The following is a 17,243-nucleotide window of genomic DNA, read 5'->3' as shown; positions in this document are numbered from 1 at the left end:
CCATCCTCTCTAGAAGGTAGCTATCTGGAGGGCACGGACTTCGGCGTTTTCTATTTTTCTTCCTTTTTTCATCTCTGGGTCCCCAGCGCCAACCCCAGTGCCTGATACATAGTCACACAGTAAATACGGGTTGAATGAATCAAAAGACTGGATCACAAATAGCTTGGTTGAAGAGAAAAAAGCTTATAAGAGCGGTTTTTCTTTTTTTCTCACATTAGGATCGGGTGCCTGAACCCTGCCTGGCGCTGGGACCGAGGGTTGCTCCTCTTGCTCCCCCCGCTCCCCCCCCACTTCTGCGAACGGGCGGGACAGCAGGTGCGGCTAGGCCCCCTCCCGCGCCCCTGCCCTCGCGTCCTTCGACCCGCCGCTGGCCCGCCGGCTCCTCCGGGGACGTGTACGCCGCGGTGGGCGCGCATCTCCCAGGCGCCGGCCGACCCGCTTGCCTGTCCGCAGCGGGGCCCCGCGCAGGGACGTGCGGGGTGGCTGCCCGAGGGCGCCAGGCCCGATTGCGGGCAGGGAGGGAGACACCCATTGCTCACTCGCGGTTATTTTTACTCGGTAGCTGACACCCTCCCCCCGGGGGGGGGCGGAGCGGCCAGAGAAGGTGGGGAGAGAGGGAGCTCCCGGCGCCTCCACGCTCGCTCCCGCCGGGGACTCGGGGCGCGGCGGAGACCGGGCGGTGCAGGGAGCAGCTGCAGCGGCGTCCTCCGGCAGCGCGCCTCTCTCCTCCGGGACCTGCGCCGGGCGGGGGCGGGGCGGGGCGGGCTGGGAGGGGCGGGCGGGCTGGAAGGGGCGGGGAGCGCGCTCCTGCGGCGGCGGCGGCGGCGGCGGCGGCGGCCGTCCTCATCCCGGCGGCCCAGCGCTCGAGTGCACGCGGGGCTTCGCAAATGGCTTGTCCCGCTCTGGGTCTGGAAGCTCTTCAGCCTCTGCAGCCGGAGCCGCCCCCCGAGCCTGCTTTTTCGGAGGCGCAGAAGTGGATCGAGGTAGGTGCCCCCGGCTGGCGGGAGGCCTTGCAGGGGCGCCCGAAGCCACCGACCCGCACACACGGACGACAGGTCCAGCCTCGCCCCCGCCCTCCCCCCCACTTTCTTTTGCCAGCTAGCCCAAATCACCCGCCCGGGCCTCGGGCGATTTGCTATGCCCTGGCGCGGGTCTCGGGAGAGGGTGGGCGTGAATGAGGGGCGCCGCAGTCTGGCTGTGCGCGTGGGGGGCACGGAGCGGTCTCCTGCGCCTGCATCCCTCCTGCCGGCCAGCCGTGCGAATCTCAGCTCCCGCCGCTTCCACGCCGGGCCGAGGGAAGCGCAGTGCCCGCAGGAGCGCCGCAAAGGCGCAGGAAGCGCGAGACCCAGAGTGCTGCAGACGCCGCATTTCGGGGGGGGGGCGGTGTCCTGCTCCCGATCCTACCTTCCCCCTCTTGACACCCTCTCCTCCCGTCCCAGCTCCTCCGGAGCGGAGTTGGCAGTGTCTCCACGGAAGCGCGTATCCACCGAGCTTCTGGCTGTATCCTGGCAGCGGGTCAGGTGTGAGGCTGGCCCAGCGCACAGGGCCGGGGAGCCTGCAAGACCCACCTGCAAGCGCGCCATCCGCATAGACGCTGCCCAGCCATTGGCAATCCCTGCTCCGTACCAGAGGCGGCGGGGCGGGATCCCAGGTTGGCGGGTCGCAGGCCCCGCTGGCATATTTCACTTCTTAAATGACTCGGTGGCAGGCCAGGGAAATCACTGGAGCTCTCGACTCAGTCCAGGCAGCGCTCGCTGGGTGATCTTGATTCTCGATGTCTATCTGTAGATGCAGCTTCGTGGCCCAGCGCTCCCCAAATGACGTGTCTGCCGGGGATCAGGACGCTTGGAGGGCGCGAGGGGGGAAAGGTGACCCCCTGTGATCCGTGCAGTGAGCCTCTGTTTCGCCAGATGGCCTTTCTTGAGGCTTAGCGGAAGGCGAATTTGACCCTTTTCCTCAGTGACAGGCAGCCCTCCTTGCGGATAGTTCAAAGGAACGAATGCACCGCTAAGTCATTGGCCCGGCAATAGCGAAGCCTGTTAGTACTCAGGCTGTCACTGGGTGACACCCCCCCACCCCCCACCCGTTGTCGGGATGTTTCAGGGGTAACAGAGCTACGATGGTGCAGATTTGAACCTGCTTAACTGCTTGCAGAAACCACCCTCACTGACTGCTGCTCCAGTGCTCCAGCAAGAGGCCTGCCCCCTCCAGGGTTAACCTGATCCAAGCAAGAGTGTTAGGCAGAGTTTAGAAACATCCATTTAAAAATAGGGTGAAAGAAACAGAAGATTAGGCTTGAGGCTCTGTTGATAAAAGCCCCAATTATATCTCTCATAATTTGATGGCTCATGACCTGATGAGAAAAACACCTTGGCTTTTAATTTTTTGCTATGTGGCGGGAAAGGCTTGGGGAAGGGGGGGTGGTGACAGGTGCTCTCTGTGCGGCATACTTGGGCTCACAGGACACACAAGAGACATTTGTATTCACTGGTTTAGTTGAGAGTTGGAGAGCTGTATTTTTCATGTTCTTGAACTTTAAAATTCTCAGGAGAGATTTTAGATGTGGATAGTAGGTGAGGGCAGAACATCAGAGCCCAGCAGTCTTGCAGTTCGTGGAGGCAAGTGGTTTATTCTCAATATTCTTAATTGTAACATTAATATAGTCTATTTAGAAAATGGGTTGTCGTATAAATTGCAGGAAAGGGCACAAGTCTTAAGTGCACATCTGCGTGAATATATATATATATATATAATATATATATATATATATATATATATATATATATATATAATTACAACCTCCATCCAGATCAGGGTCTAAAACATCTCCTTTTGCCCAGAGGATCACGGTCTGTTTTTAAGTGGTGGTATGTATGAGGCTAGATGTTTTGCAGGACAGGATATCAGCTTTTGTCCGGGTTCCACTGGTTTAAAAGAATTAAAAAAAAAAAAAATCAGGCATTCCTTAAGAAAGTAGAGCCCTGATTAGGACCTGCCGACGGGCCTGGTATTATTCGCGATGCCTTGCGGGTATGCCCATTGGAGAATGCGAGACCCCTGGGGGCGTGCGTGGCTTTAGGACTAGGCGGCGGTGGCGCTCTGCTCTGCGCGTGCATTATTGAAGCGGCCTATCTCCTTTCATTTGCGGGAGTTCGGTTTCTGGGAAAGGAGAGCTTCCCCTCCCAGGCCGTCTGAAAAGGTATTTGCTCCCGGGAGAGATAGTGACCTCCCTTTTTTTTTCCTTCCCGGAGGTTCCTCTTGAAATGTAAATGCCGAGTCTGCAAACCGGGGGAACCCGGGAGCCGTTAACAGATAGTTCTGCGCGCAGTTGCCCGGTGAACAAAGATTCCTTGGCTAATATAGCAATAATGTAGTACTTAGACGGAGCTGAATTCCTGGCTGGATTGTTATCTCGAGACAATTCCATCTCCTTTAGGGGCCCCATTGTCTTCAGCAACATCCTTATTGGAAGGGCTTTGTTTTTCACTTTTGTTCTGTCCTTGATTAAATTTCCCACAGCACCCCCTCCCCGCTCCCCCCCCAGGCCACCGCTTTGAGTAGTCAGGAATTTCACCCTTTCAGAAACATGTTCCCTTGGGTGCAGCAGGTTAATAAACAAACTTTGCAGCTTGTCTTTCCTTCTCAGCCCTTGGTCTTCCTTGAGTCATGGGTTGGCCAGAAAAGATTCATTCTTAATAAAGGCTCAAGGAACAAGTGCCATGAGATCACTTGTTAGTGAGGAATTTCTCAGCCTTGGCTGTTAGAGGGCCGGGTGACTGGCAGGAAATGTGGGCCTGGGAACTGATGCTCCCACCTCCGCCCACCCCCAGCTTCTGCCTTAGCTGGCAAAGGTGAGAGCCCTAATGGAGGTCACAGACCATGTGGGAACAGCTCGGTAAGACAGTGCGGGGTTTTTTGCTTTTGCTTTTTTGTTTGTTTGTTTGTTTTGTTTTGTTTTAATAGCGGCAGAAGCACGGCTGCGTGTCTTAATGTGGGTTTAGGAGACTCTGAAAGGAAACAGCAAACTTCCAGTATTAATCGCGGCCACCAGCAGGCAGGGGCCTAACTTCCTTCCACATTCCTTTTCTAGAAGGCCTTCCCAAACAAAGGGGCAGTAAGGACAGCACAGGGGTTAAGAGGTCAGACTTTGGAGCTGGGCAGCCTGGGTTTGAGTCCTGGGTCTGTTGTTTTCTAGCTGGGTGACCTTGGTCAGGCTGCGCTTCCTCCCCTTTTGGTTCTAAACTGTTTTCTTTGAAAGCTAGTTCTAGTCATTAACAACAACAGAAATCACAAAGATATTGTTGAAGGCATCCGTAAAACAGGGGCACTAAGACTAGCTTATCTACCTTGAGGATTGCTGGGAGAGTTAAATAAGTCAGTGTATTTTATTTTATTTTATTTTAAAAGATTATATTTATTTATTTGACAGACAGAGATCACGAGTAGGCAAAGCAGCAGGCAGAGAGAGGAGGAAGCAGACTCCCTGCCGAGCAGAGAGCCCGATGTGGGGCTCGATCCCAGGACCTAGGATCATGACCAGAGGCTTTAACCCACTGAGCCACCCCGGTGTCCCAAGTCAATGTATTTTAAATGCTCAGAAGAGTACCCAGTATTAAGGAAGTGTTGTCTAAGTAATGATTGGTGTTATTACCCTTAATAATAATACTACTGCCATTCTTACCACCATCATCATCAACACGCCTGTGATTGCCATAATTACTGTTGTTCCTACACCTGTTTTGGAAGAAAATCTCCAGAACCCTGAGTTTCTAACTATAAAACAAAGAAATTCAGTTACCTACTCATCTCATTCCATTGTCGGACCTTATGAGCTCCAGAGATACCTGGCCCAGAAGTTAGGTGCATGCTATGTTACCTCGCATTAGAAGAGATATAGGGACCAGAGCAAAACCGGTAATATCTACTTATAAAATGATCCTGGTGGTCCATGCCATTAAGGCTTAGAAAATGATTCCTCAATATTATGTCAAATATTTGCATTTAATGTGGTCTTTGTTACCAGACTCCAAGCAGAGTGCTCAGTGCCTCTCCTCTTGCTGCCTATCCAACGTTAAGTCATTATACAAATAGCGGCTCTCTGAATATTCATCTCAAATGTGCAGCATTTTGTTCCCTTAAGTTTTATCTGCTCCTGCTAGAAAAAAGGAATCATTCCCCCCTTTAATTCCCTACCTCCTTCCTCCCTCCCTTCCTTCCTTTCTTTCCTTTTTTCTTTTTCCCTTGATGATCTTTGTTGAGTCACAGGAGTTTGTTAGTGGGTAGATGATTCTAATTTTCTTGGTAACCACCGCCCGCGCCCCCTTTGCCTCTCTGCCCACAACAATATTTATCTGTTCTAATCTGTGGTTCTTCTCTGCAGTGCCAAACACTTTCTGGAGAAACAGATGTCCCTTCAACTTGGTTTCAGTTGTGATTTGGAACAGGTTGCCAGGCCTTTGGGGAGGGGTTGCACATTCAACCCAACTCAGCCTTGCTTCTCAACTTGAAGTCTCTGGACTCCTTTAACCTTAATCACAGCATGCCTGTGGGGCTTGGTGCCGAATATAATCTTATTTGTGACCTAATCCGTATTTCACATGCATGGGAACTTGTGCAGGGCGGGCGGGAGGGGGGAAATCCAGCTCATCATTTGGGGTCATTTCTCCTGCCCATATAGAATTGTTTTCTATTCCACTGGGACCTGATTTTGGAAGATTAAAGGCACCAAGGGTACCTTTGCTCTCCAAGACTGAATGATGGTGTATTGTTTGGCAATAGGGAAGATTTATGAGTGGTCTTTGAGAGAATCTAGCATTTGGTGGCAGGTGACCTATGATATTTGCAGTGTCATGATGAGTGAACATGTGACATAAAATTGTATCGTCGTTCAAATTCTCCACCTCTGTGGAGACCGGATGATTCTTACATCTTTCCACTACAACACATGTAACTTGGCATATCCTTCACCAGCATTGCATGGGGAGCTGAGGAAGAGGAAGAAAACCTCTTCTGGCTAGACGGAGAAGGGAGTAGTGGTCTGAATAGATATGTAAATCAGAGCGGGCAGCATCTTTCTCCCAAGGACATTTAAATAAAATCTGGCCTGTTTGTGTACAGGAGCCGCTATGATACAATGCGGTCACATGGTGGGAGAATAGTGAGGTCCCACAGATTTGGGGGAGAGGGAAGTGGCCTGGGAGGTAGAGCTGGCACCTCTTGCCCCAGCATCTCCCTGGAAACCGAGTTTGCACCAAGCGAGCTCCGAATGCAAGACTGAACTCTGGCCACCAAGAAGGGGCGGGGTGGGGCCTGTGTTCCCAGCCCTGGATCTCTTGGCCCTCGGCTCTCCGCTGGGGGATGACAATGGAGCCATGATGCAGACATCTGGCTGTGATTCCATGGGTGGCAGTCAGTGCTAGGTGGGACCAGGCAGCTCCTGGAGATTGGCCTGGCAGCTTCCCTTTTCTGCTTTGAACCACTCTGAAATTTAAGAATGGTGTAGTTCGGAGTAACGTGGCTATGGTAATGATGGTCGTGAAACCGATGCTCAGGATGATAAAAGCTGATGTTTATTGAGTGCTTACTACATGCCAGGCACGGGGCTAAGAAGTCGGTGTCTGAATGAATCCCTTACAAGTAAGAACTAGTATCATCCCCATTTACAGATGAGAAAATTAAGGCCCCGAAAGATGAAGTATCTTGCCCAGGCTTTCAAGTAAGTGGTAGAACTAGGACTTAAAGCACCATTTCTTAGCTTTTATGAATATATACATTGTTAGACACCCCAGATGCTATAGTTGAGGAAATTGGGGCTTTCAGGAATGAGGAAACCCATCCGGAGTCACAGAATCCGTGAGTACCTGTTAGAGTCAGGATTTAAATCCAGGCCATCTGACTTTGCTGCCCTTGTTATCTGATCCCTTCTGTTGCTGCCCACATTAGGACCAGGTGTAAAAACTCTGGTAAGGACTGAGCTTCCTGTTTCTCTAGCAGCTTCCCCTGTATGTGGGAGCAGATTGTGGATTTCAGAGGCTGTGGGTCGCTAGACCATTCCCCATGGCTCGTCTCTTTCAAATATGGGTGCGAAGGGGTATCCCTGATGGGTTTAAGTGCCGCTGACGCGTCTGAAGCCTTTACCACAGCTCTCACCTTCCCCAGAGAGCGCTCCCAACTGGCCAACATCTCACCTGGGAAAGGTTTTGTTGTTGAGTTCAGCCAAGAGGCAGGTCCTTCTGAAAGAGGAGATTGGCAGCCTCTCCTGCAGGTGTCCACGTCACATCCTAAAGAACTGAAGGGTCAGAACGAAGCAGCTCCGTGACTTCTGGGAATCCTCGGCATCCCCGTCACGGACCTTCCAGTCTAACCTTAATCATTTTGGCCCTTATTTTCATGGTTGAGGACTGAATGAGTTGATCTTTGACTAAACTGCTTACACAGGAACTATATTTTCTTTCTTTTCAAAAAAATATTTACTTACTTACTTATGAGAGAGAGAGAGAGGAGGAGAATCTGAAGCAGATTTCCTGCTGAGCACAGAGCCTGGCATAGGGCTCGAACCCAAGACCTGGAGATCATGACCTGAGCTGGAACCAAGAGTTTGGTCGCTTAACTGACGCAGAGCCACCCAGGTGTCCCTGGATATTTTTGTTAAGCCTGGTTTACTCTTCTGTGGTTCAGGAAAATGTGGAAAACAATTTTATAATATTTCCCCTCATCTGTTCCTAAGGATGTGTGTGTGTTTATATTTGAAGCGAAAGAAAGGTAGCAGGTATGATCTTTTTGGGGTGAAGTGTTGGGTGGGAAAAAGGATGACTTCAGTGCAGTCAAATGAGGAAAGGAGAGGATAAAAGAACTGTGTTTTTAAGTGATTGAGAAAAATAAAAATAGTCTAATAGTCTAATAAAAATAGTCTAAATGAGAGGGTTACTAGATGATACAGGAAAAAAAAATAGTCCTTAAAAAAAAAAAGTGACAGAATATTGGAAAGACTTCTGCCTGGACATGAGGAGATGTTCTATCTCTCTCTGCAAGAAGAATGATGTCATCTAGTTCAGTTCTGCTGTGGTAAAATTCCATGTTTGTAGCGTTGAAAACAACACTCCCAAAGAGATGTGCTCAGGAAGCTAACCCTGATGGGATGGCCACTGTGTCTCAGGGAATTATCTTTAACAGGCGGGAGGAAACTAGGTGACGTAGTCTGCCACTTGCACCTAAGGAATGTCTTAGTGGCTGTCTTTGCCCACTAAACTTACATTATCAGCAAAACTTACATTATCAGCTGCATCCTTATATCTATGATGGGACTTTAAGAACAAAGTATTGGTTAGGCTGAGAAAGCTCCATGTTTCCACTGTTCTGTATTTTGCCTGTGATAGTGATCAGGCTATAGCTCATACAGGATGCAACTTGGCCACCTGGTCAGCCATAGAATTTAGAGACCTACCCCACCCACCTATCCCTAAATAGCCCATTGGGAAGCTATGTAAGAATAGACCTGCACTTGGTGGTTTTTTTTTTTTTTTAAAGTAAATGTCAAGGGCAAAGGCTTGTGGCATTTTTATTTCCATGACCCAATACTGTTATAAAAAAATCCTCAGCGATACTTTTCTTACCAAGGGACTGAAGTTTTATTTATTGTGCTGAGGACACAGTTCTCTTTTCCTTCCTTGATAAGCATTTAAAAAGAATGATATTCAAGCACTTACCTTCTTTCTAATGGGAAACTGAAGGAAGGCTAGGATGGGCTCAGCCAGATTGTCTAAAATATGAAAATATTTGGGATACTTCACTATCATTTGTAAATTCACTTCAGTGTAAACACTAAAAATAAGCATACGGTGGAAATAAACATTAATGTGTGAAAGTGTTTCAAACAAATCAAAAGATTTGTTTCCTGGGAAGTAGTTACTAAGCCCCAGAGATGTGCCAGGCATAGTGCTTAACAACCGGGGTTGGATGGTGAACAGCAGAAACCTAATTCCCATCCACATGAAATGCACAATGGGTGTGTGTGTGTGTGTGTGTGTGTGTGTGTGTGTGAGCTTAAATTAAAATACACAATTACAAACTGGGCTAAGTACTATGAAGACAAAGAATGAGGGGCTCAAGAGAAAAGTGCTTGAGGCAGACAAGGAGCATTTAAGCTAAGACCATGGAAGGGTGCTGGGCAGGAGAATTAGATGGACACGGATTTATTGAGACAAGGGCTTGCATGTACATACAGCACATGCTTTTATTGTGATTACTCTTGGAAAAAAAGGTAGAGTAGGAACACTGTTAAAGAAAGTTCTCCAGATGTATTGAAGGTGTGTGTATGTGGGGGGAAGGGGCCAGGAAAGGGGCTGAGTCAGAAGTTCTTGAATATCCTTGCAAGCCTCTCAGAGTAGGGTTTGTATTATGATCCAGTGCACCTCTTAGGACTGAGGCACAGGTAAGTCAAGACCTCTTTTTCTAGGGGTGCCTGGGTGGCTCAGTGGGTTAAAGCCTCTGCCTTCGGCTCAGGTCATGATCCCAGGGTCCTGGGATTGAGCCCCGCATCCGGCGCGGGGAGCCTGCTTCCTCCTCTCTCTCTGCCTGCCTCTCTGCCTACTTGTGATCTTTGTCTGTCAAATGAATAAATAAAATCTTTAAAAAAAAAACAACCTCTTCTTCTAGGAGAAATAGCAGAGAGGATCTTGGGATTTATTTTTTGAGTCTGGACTCTGGGATTACAATTCTTTTTGAAAAGATTTTATTTATTCATTTGACAGGGAGAGCAAGAGCAGAGCTGGGGGAGCATAAGAGGGAGAGGGAGAAACAGACTCCCTGCTAAACAGGGAGCCTGATGAAGGCTCGATCCCAGGACCCTTGGCCAATGGCAGATGTTTAAACAGTTAAGCCACCCAGGCGCCCCTGGGATTAAAATTCTTATATCGGGGCTATAGAAGCTGTACTCCACTCTGAGGTAAGAGGCTTGCAAGAAGCTTGCTTTCCTTTCAGTGAGTGAGCAGAGCGATTTTGTATAAGACTTTGGGTGATGACCTATAGATGTCCACTAATTTGGGAACTTGCCCCAGACTCCTTTAAAAGAAGGGGCGTTAAAACTAATAAAGTCATGTGCCGTTCGGGAAGCCTAGAAGTTGTAAACTATGGAGGTCTGTGATTGGTTTCTTTCAGCACTCTACACCCCCTTCCTCATGGTTCAGCACAGCTGCTAGAGACTCGTCATCACATCATCCTCCTGGGGGCACCTGGGTGGCTCAGTTGTTAAGCGTCTGCCTTTGGCTTGGGTCATAACCCCAGGATTGAGCCCCACATCAGGTTCCCTGCTCAGCGGGAGGCCTGCTCCTCCCTCTCCCACTCTCCCTGCTTCTGTTCTCTCTCTCTCTGTCAAATAAATAAACAAAATCTTAAAACAAAACAAAACATCATCCTTCCAGAAAGCAGGATGGAGGAATAAAAAATACTCTATAAGACACCTTCTAGAAAATTCTTCCCAATTCTTCTGCTTCTGTTTTATTGCCCAGGTTTTCAGTAATATGGCCACTTCTGGTTGTAGGGGAGGCTTCAGTGTCCTCAGGTCGTACTCTGGATTCTATTCCTCAGAAGAAAGGGGAAAATGGCTGTTGAGTTAGGGGGACCCTAGGATGTCCTTTCCCCACTTCTCCAAGGACAGGTCCTTTCCAGACAGAGCTTAAATATGTCTGCCTCGAAGCAGACTCCCTGAGTCCTCTAAGCCCATTAATCCCTCTTTCTCTGTGCAAACCAGGCATTTAGTATCTGCCTCTGTTAGAAACGTTGTCACATATCATTGTAACGAATATATGGTTGGGTGGGATCTGTCTCCTTCAATGAATCCCAGAGTTCTTGTGGCCAGGGATAGGACTTAGTCACTGTCTCCGTTCCTCCTCAGTCTGCACCCCACCGGAGCCCTATGGCCACATTACCCACTGCCCAAAAGGTTTCTCAGGGAGCCTGTGCCCAGCTATCATCGCCTGATTGGCACTTGGACTCTGCCATGGCAGAGAAAATAGACTCTGTTGCTGACCTGACAGGAAGCAAAGTTTTTTTTTTTTTTTAAAGACTGATTAAAAAAAGCAGTTTACCCAGTGATTGCTTGGAGATAGTCAGTGATTGGACACTTGGAAAGTGACTTCACTTTTGGCTCTTAGGCAGGTGATATCTGTTGAAGGAATGACTTAGGAGGCCAACTTTCCCCTCAGGTTGAACTGATGCGGGGCTTACAGTTCCTGTCTGCAGGGTAGGAGAGCAAACATCTCTGTTCTTTAAATAAACATTTCCCTCCCGCCCCAGCATTTTCACCTGAGACTCTTGCCACTTTTTTCTCCTATCACAGAGCAGTCAGTCAGCTTCCTTTCTCTTACCTGTTGTGGGGGTCCAGATAATTCCCCCCTGTTAGTATGAAAGAAAGATCAGACTGCTTCAACTTAGAGGATAAAAAAAAAGGCACTGAGGAATTTTTTGTTAATTAAAAAAATTTTTTTTTGAAAAAGGTGTTTTATTTTTATTTTGCTTTTTAATGAAATATCGTATTTTTATTCTACAGATAATTATCCAGTTATCACTATACACAGTATACTATATACTATATAGTATATACTATATCGTATAGTATGGTATATATACCATATATATATAATGGTATATATACTATATACCATTGTGGGGGATGCCTTGGTGGCTCAGTCGGTGAAGTATCTGCCTTCAGCTTAGGTCATGATCCCAGGGTCTTGGGATTGAGCCCCACATCAGGTTCCCTGCTCAGCGGGAAGCCTCTTTCTCCCTCTCTCACTTCCTCTGCTTGTGCTCCCTTTTGCACTGTGTTTCTCTCCATCAAATAAATAAATTAATTAAAAAAAAAGAATATACAATTAGGAAGGCATAGATGATTTTAAAAAATACGTTATTTTTATCGCTGATGATTGCATTTATTTATTTATTTTATTTAAATTCAATTAACAGAGTGTATTATTATTTTCAGAGGTAGAGTTCAGTGATCTATCAGTCTTATATAATATCCAATGCTTATAACAATACATGCTCTTCTTAATATCCATCACCCAGTTACCCCATCTCCTCATGCTCCCCCCAGAAACCCTCAGTTTGTTTCCTATTATTAAGAATCTCTTACAATTTGTCTCCATCTGTGATTTCATCTTGTTTTATTTCCCCTCCCTTCCTCTATGATCCTCTATTTTGTTTCTTAAATTCCACATATGAGTGAGATCATATAATTGTCTTTCTCTGATTGACTGATTTTGCTTAGCATAATACCCTTTAGTCCATACATACATGTTGTTGCAAATGGCAAGATTTCTTACTTTTTGATGGCTGCATAGTATTCCATTGTATATATATTTATACCACATCTTCTTTATCCATTCATCTGTCAATGGGCATCTGGGCTCTTTCCATAGTTTGGCTATTGTGGACATTGCTGCTATAAACATCGGGGTGCATGTGCCCTTTCAGATCACTACATTTGTATCCTTGGGGTAGATACCTAGTAGTGCAACTGCTGGGTCATAGGGTAGCTCTATCTTCAACTTTTCGAGGAACCTTCATACTATTTTCCAGAGTGGCTGCACCAACTTGCATTCCCACCAACAGTGTAGGAGGGTTCCCCTTTCTCCGCATCCTTGCCAGTATTTGTCATTTCCTGACTTGTTAATTTCAGCCATTCTGACTAGTGTGTGAGGTGGTATCTCATTGTATTTCCCTTATGCTGAGTGACACTGAGCATTTTTTCATGTGTCTGTTGGCCGTTTATATGTCTTCTTTGGAGAAATGGCTGTTCATGTCCTCTGCCCATTTATTGACTGGATTATTTGTTTTTTGGGTGTGAAGTTTGATAAGTTCATTATAGATTTTGGATACTAGCCCTTTATCTGCTAAGACATTTACAAATATCTTTTACTATTCTGTCGGTTGTCTTTTGGTTTTGTCAACTGTTTCCTTTGCTGTACAACAGCTTTTTATCATGATGAAGTCCCAATAGTTCATTTTTGCTCTTGCTTCCCTTGCCTTTGGATATGTGTCTGGCAAGAAATTGCTGCAGCTGAGGTCAAAGAGGTTGCTGCCTATGTTCTCCTCTAGGATTTTTGTGGATTCCTGTCTTGCATTTAGGTCTTTCATCCATTTTGAGTCTATTTTTGTGTGTGGGTAAGAAAATGGTCCAGTTTCATTCTTCTACATGTGGCTGTCCAGTTTTCCCAACACATTTGTTGAAGAGACCTTTTTCCATTGGACATTCTTTCCCACTTCATTGAAGTTTAGTTGACCATAGAGTTGAGGGTCCATTTCTGGGCTCTCTATTCTGTTCCATTGATCTTTGTGTCTGTTTTGGTGCCAGTACCATACTGTCTTGGTGATTACAGCTTTGTAATAGAGCTTGAAATCAGGTAGTGTGAGATGCCCCCACCTTTGTTTTTCTTTTTCAACATTTCCTTGATGATTCAGGGTCTTCTCTGGTTCCATAAAAATTTTAGGATTGTTTGTTCCAGCTCTATTAAAAACGGTGATGGTATTTTGATAGGGATTGCATTGAATGCATAGATTGCTCTGGGTGGCATACACATTTTAACACTATTTGTTCTTCTAATCCATGAGCATGGAACATTTTTCCATTTCTTTGTGTCTTCCTCAATTTGTTACATGAGTATCCTATAGTTTTCTGAGTACAGATCCTTTGCCTCTTTGGCTAGGTTTCTTCCTAGATATCTTAGGGTTTTGGGTATAAGGAATTTTTATTATAGTGCTAACCTGTATGAGTTCTTACTAGAGAGGTATTTTTTAAAAGGAGAATATCCCATATAAGCTAATAGCCTGTAACTGGTGTTAATAAGTGACCATGGCTATGACCACCAATTGTCATGACCCAATGGAAACACTGAGAAATAGCATCCTCTCTGCCTTTCCTGCAGAAAATTGACAAAGGAGCTCTTGGCGCTGAATGTTGTCTATCAACCCACAGGTGTGGTTGCCGCCCTTTTCCGCAGAGACCTTGCAAGATGTCATAAATAGGAGGGGTGGGTGACAAGTGGAGCGTGATTCATTGTGTTGCAAGAGTTGACAGAATGTGATAACATAAAGTGGTAAAGTGGCTAGTTCAGTGCTGAATAAAAATAGTCATAGTGACCATATTTCTAGACCACTTCTGTGCTGGTGCTAGTCCAGGCCTTTGTTTGAGTTAATGGGAATATCTATTGAGCTGTTTCACACCTGGCACAGTGCCTGGCACATTAGGTAAGCACCATTTTATGCCAATTTTACAGATGAGAAAACTGGAATCCAGTTAACTGATTTGCCTGGTGTCATGTAACTAATAAGTGGCAGAGTTGGAATTTGTACCAAGGCAGTCCCGTTCCAGAAATTGAGCTAGGGCTGGTGACTTGTGCTTTAGATGTAAGAGCAAAACCTCTAAAAATCATGATCCCAAGTAACTCTCTAACCAAGCATATGACCGGCCCCTCCTTCCCTCCCCGCTCTTTCCCTTAACAGCTATTTATTGAACATCTTCTTTGTGCACAGTACTATTAGTTGCTAGGAAACAGTTTTATCTGTGCTAGTAATTTTCAGTGTTCTTACTGCTTTTGTCAGTGTTCTGGTTACAAAACTGAATGGGATTTGAGCCTTCTGCCTGAACTCTGTATTTTCCGCAAGCCCTGTTATTTTTTAGGGTGTGATTTTGCAAAGTACAGGGTTGTTGGTTATTTGTCTTACTTTGGGACATTGTTGGTTCATTTTCAGGGGTGTGTGTGTTGTTTTATAGTAGAGATCCTTGGATTTTGCAGACTTACTGTCTTTCACTCGCATAATCATACATACCACTGTAACTGGGGAATCTGGGATCTTTGGTGGTAAGGAACTTGATGTTTCCTATTCACTGTCAGAAGACCTTGGGCACTCAGTCATGTGTGAGAGAACTACGGCTCCTGCCCTTGTGGGGTTTCCTTCCACGGTGAAAGATGGATCCTGAATGCAGAATTCCACGTGTGATACTTGTTCACAAAGGGGAGAGCAGGTTGTGTGCACTGTGGAGAGGCTGGGCCCATCTTTGGTCTATGGGGCCTTGGGCAGGCCTCCAAGGAAGTGCTGTTGAAGCTGAGATCCCAAGGAAGAGCAGGCAAAAAGGAACAGGATGTGGGAACACTCTGAAAGGAAGGTGGGAGTGTTGGGAGTCAGGATGGTGGAGGTGCGGAATGTAGCAGCAGCAGGGAGAGGGAGGGCTGTCCTGCCCTGGGGCAGAAGATAGGGGTCCTCAGTGCTCCCTGGCCTGAGCCTGGGGCCCGCACATGGCTTTCTCTTGGAGGTGGAATCTTCACCAAGCTTCCTCAAATTACTATAGTCCATGATAAGTTTCTTTGGGCTTGTAACCTGGGCTGGCCCTGTTCTGACCAATTCGCTTCTCCCCCACCCTGTGAGCTAGGTTCAAATCTTTTTACTTCCAATGTATAGAGAAACAGGTAAAGTCACATAGTCATTAGATGGTGGTGCTGACTTTCAAACCCCGGCAGCTTGGCTGCTTGAGCTGTGCTGGTAAGCGGCATGCTGTGGGGTACGATACAGGCTCTTCACCAAGGGCATCCTTGAGGGGTGGCGGTGGGGGGAGTGCAGTGAGGAGCGCGGGGAGGGCTTGGGCGATGCCTGAAGATGCAGGAGCCCAGTGTTGGCCTTAGACATGCTTTCAGCATTTTTCAAGACACCCCCCCTGCCCCGCAAAATGAATCTCTTTACCCAATACACTGCTTGGTAGTTGCTACCACCCAGAAAGGAGAGAAATCTTAACCAAAGGAGGCTCCAGGGTTGTCCCCAATCCCACCTTCTATTGCACAGGGGACTCTCAGCCCCTAGTGGCCCGATGGACCCTGTTGTTACTCTGATATGGTAGGTCACTGACTTTTAACTACCATCAAGGGTCGTGAATTGTGTTATTTTTTTTTCGTTCATTTGGCTTCATATATGTTTCATAATTTTTCATTCAGATTGTGTGTGTGTGTGTATGTGTGTGCCTGTGTGTGTTTGTCTTAGTATTCTGATGGTTGCAGCCAACAGAAATCCAATCCAAATTGGCTTTAGAAAAGAAGATGGAGGGGGGTGGGGGTTCGGGGAGCCTGGTGGTGGGTATTAAGGAGGGTGCGTATTGCATGGAGCACTGGGTGTGGTACATAAACAATGAATTTTGGAATACTGAAAAGAAATAAAATAAAATAAAATGAAAAAAAAAGAAAAAAGAAAAGAAGATGGTTTATTAGCTCATTGGGAGTTTTGGAAGTAGATCCCTCCTTCAGGAAAAGCTGACTTCGCAGCAGGATGTTGTCCGTAAGAACAAGGATTCTCTCAGCCATTCACTGAGCTGTGCGTCATGGGACTTTATGCTCAGGATTTACACAGTGGATTGACACCTGTCCTAGCCCATCCCAGAAAGTCTAGGCTTCTCCAGTTGAGGGCTGGCTGGGCAGGAAGAGTTCCAATTCTTATTTTCTCTTTATACCATCTAGGCAAAGGAAGGGGACGCAACTCCCTTCTATGATCAACAGAGGAATAGACAAGTTGGTTAGCTTAAGCCAAACAGGGTCCTCTCTGGTCCATCTCTAACAGAGAAGCTGGCTGCTATCCGGTAACAGAGCGCTGAGTTCCCTCAAGTGAAATCTGGGAATTAGACACTGAGTAGGCCACCAACAAAGTTACCAACATTTTAATTAAAATGTGATAGTAATGCACACACAGGGGTGGTAAGACAGTAGAGAAAAGCAAAGAAATCATTAAAATAAGAAAGTCAGAACAGTGGCACCTTTTTGGAAGTGAGCTTGAGGGTTATAATCTGGGAATGATTAAAAAAAGGGGTGTTAATAGACTGTTTTATTCTTGTTTTTTAAGACTCGAAAAGGGTCAGATTTAAAGATGTCACTGAATGCCAGGTGTCTACCCAGCACGTCATTGGTTCTCCTCGGTATTAAAATGAGATTGAATTTAGAAGCGTTGATTAAAAAATACTATAACCCATAAATTCAATAGCAAAACCCCCAAACAATCCAGTTAAAAAATAGGCAGAGGAACTGAATAGAGATTTTTCCAAAAAGGACCGCTAATGGCCAACAGATACATAAAAAGGTGCTTGACATCACTGCTCTTCAGGGAAATGCAAATCAGAACCCCAGTGAGGTATTAATCTCACACCGGATAGCCTGCTGCCATCAAAACCACAAGAAATAACAAGTGTTGGTGAGAGGGCAGAGGAGAAC

At 46.6% G+C, this 17,243-nt stretch overlaps 1 protein-coding gene across 8 annotated transcripts in view; it reads left to right on the top strand.

The window, feature by feature from the left end:
* Window positions 1–861: 861 nt before the first annotated feature.
* LIMCH1 (LIM and calponin homology domains 1) overlaps window positions 862–17,243 on the top strand; it is a 327,707-nt gene continuing 311,325 nt past the window's right edge. For 4 of the 8 annotated variants that reach the window (XM_044224246.1, XM_044224244.1, XM_044224243.1 and 1 more), the window contains exon 1: window positions 862–983. In XM_044224246.1, the coding sequence (XP_044080181.1) occupies window positions 888–983 (96 nt within the window). In that variant the 5' untranslated portion in view covers window positions 862–887. The remainder of the gene's footprint in view (window positions 984–17,243) is intronic. The other 4 variants (XM_044224250.1, XM_044224247.1, XM_044224249.1 and 1 more) reach the window with 1 other exon arrangement.

Source organism: Neovison vison, chromosome 11 (assembly GCF_020171115.1).
Source record: "Neovison vison isolate M4711 chromosome 11, ASM_NN_V1, whole genome shotgun sequence".
Classification (NCBI taxonomy): Eukaryota; Metazoa; Chordata; class Mammalia; order Carnivora; family Mustelidae; genus Neogale; species Neogale vison.
The sequence above is the reverse complement of the archived record's forward strand: the minus strand, read 5'-3'. Positions and strand labels throughout refer to the sequence as shown.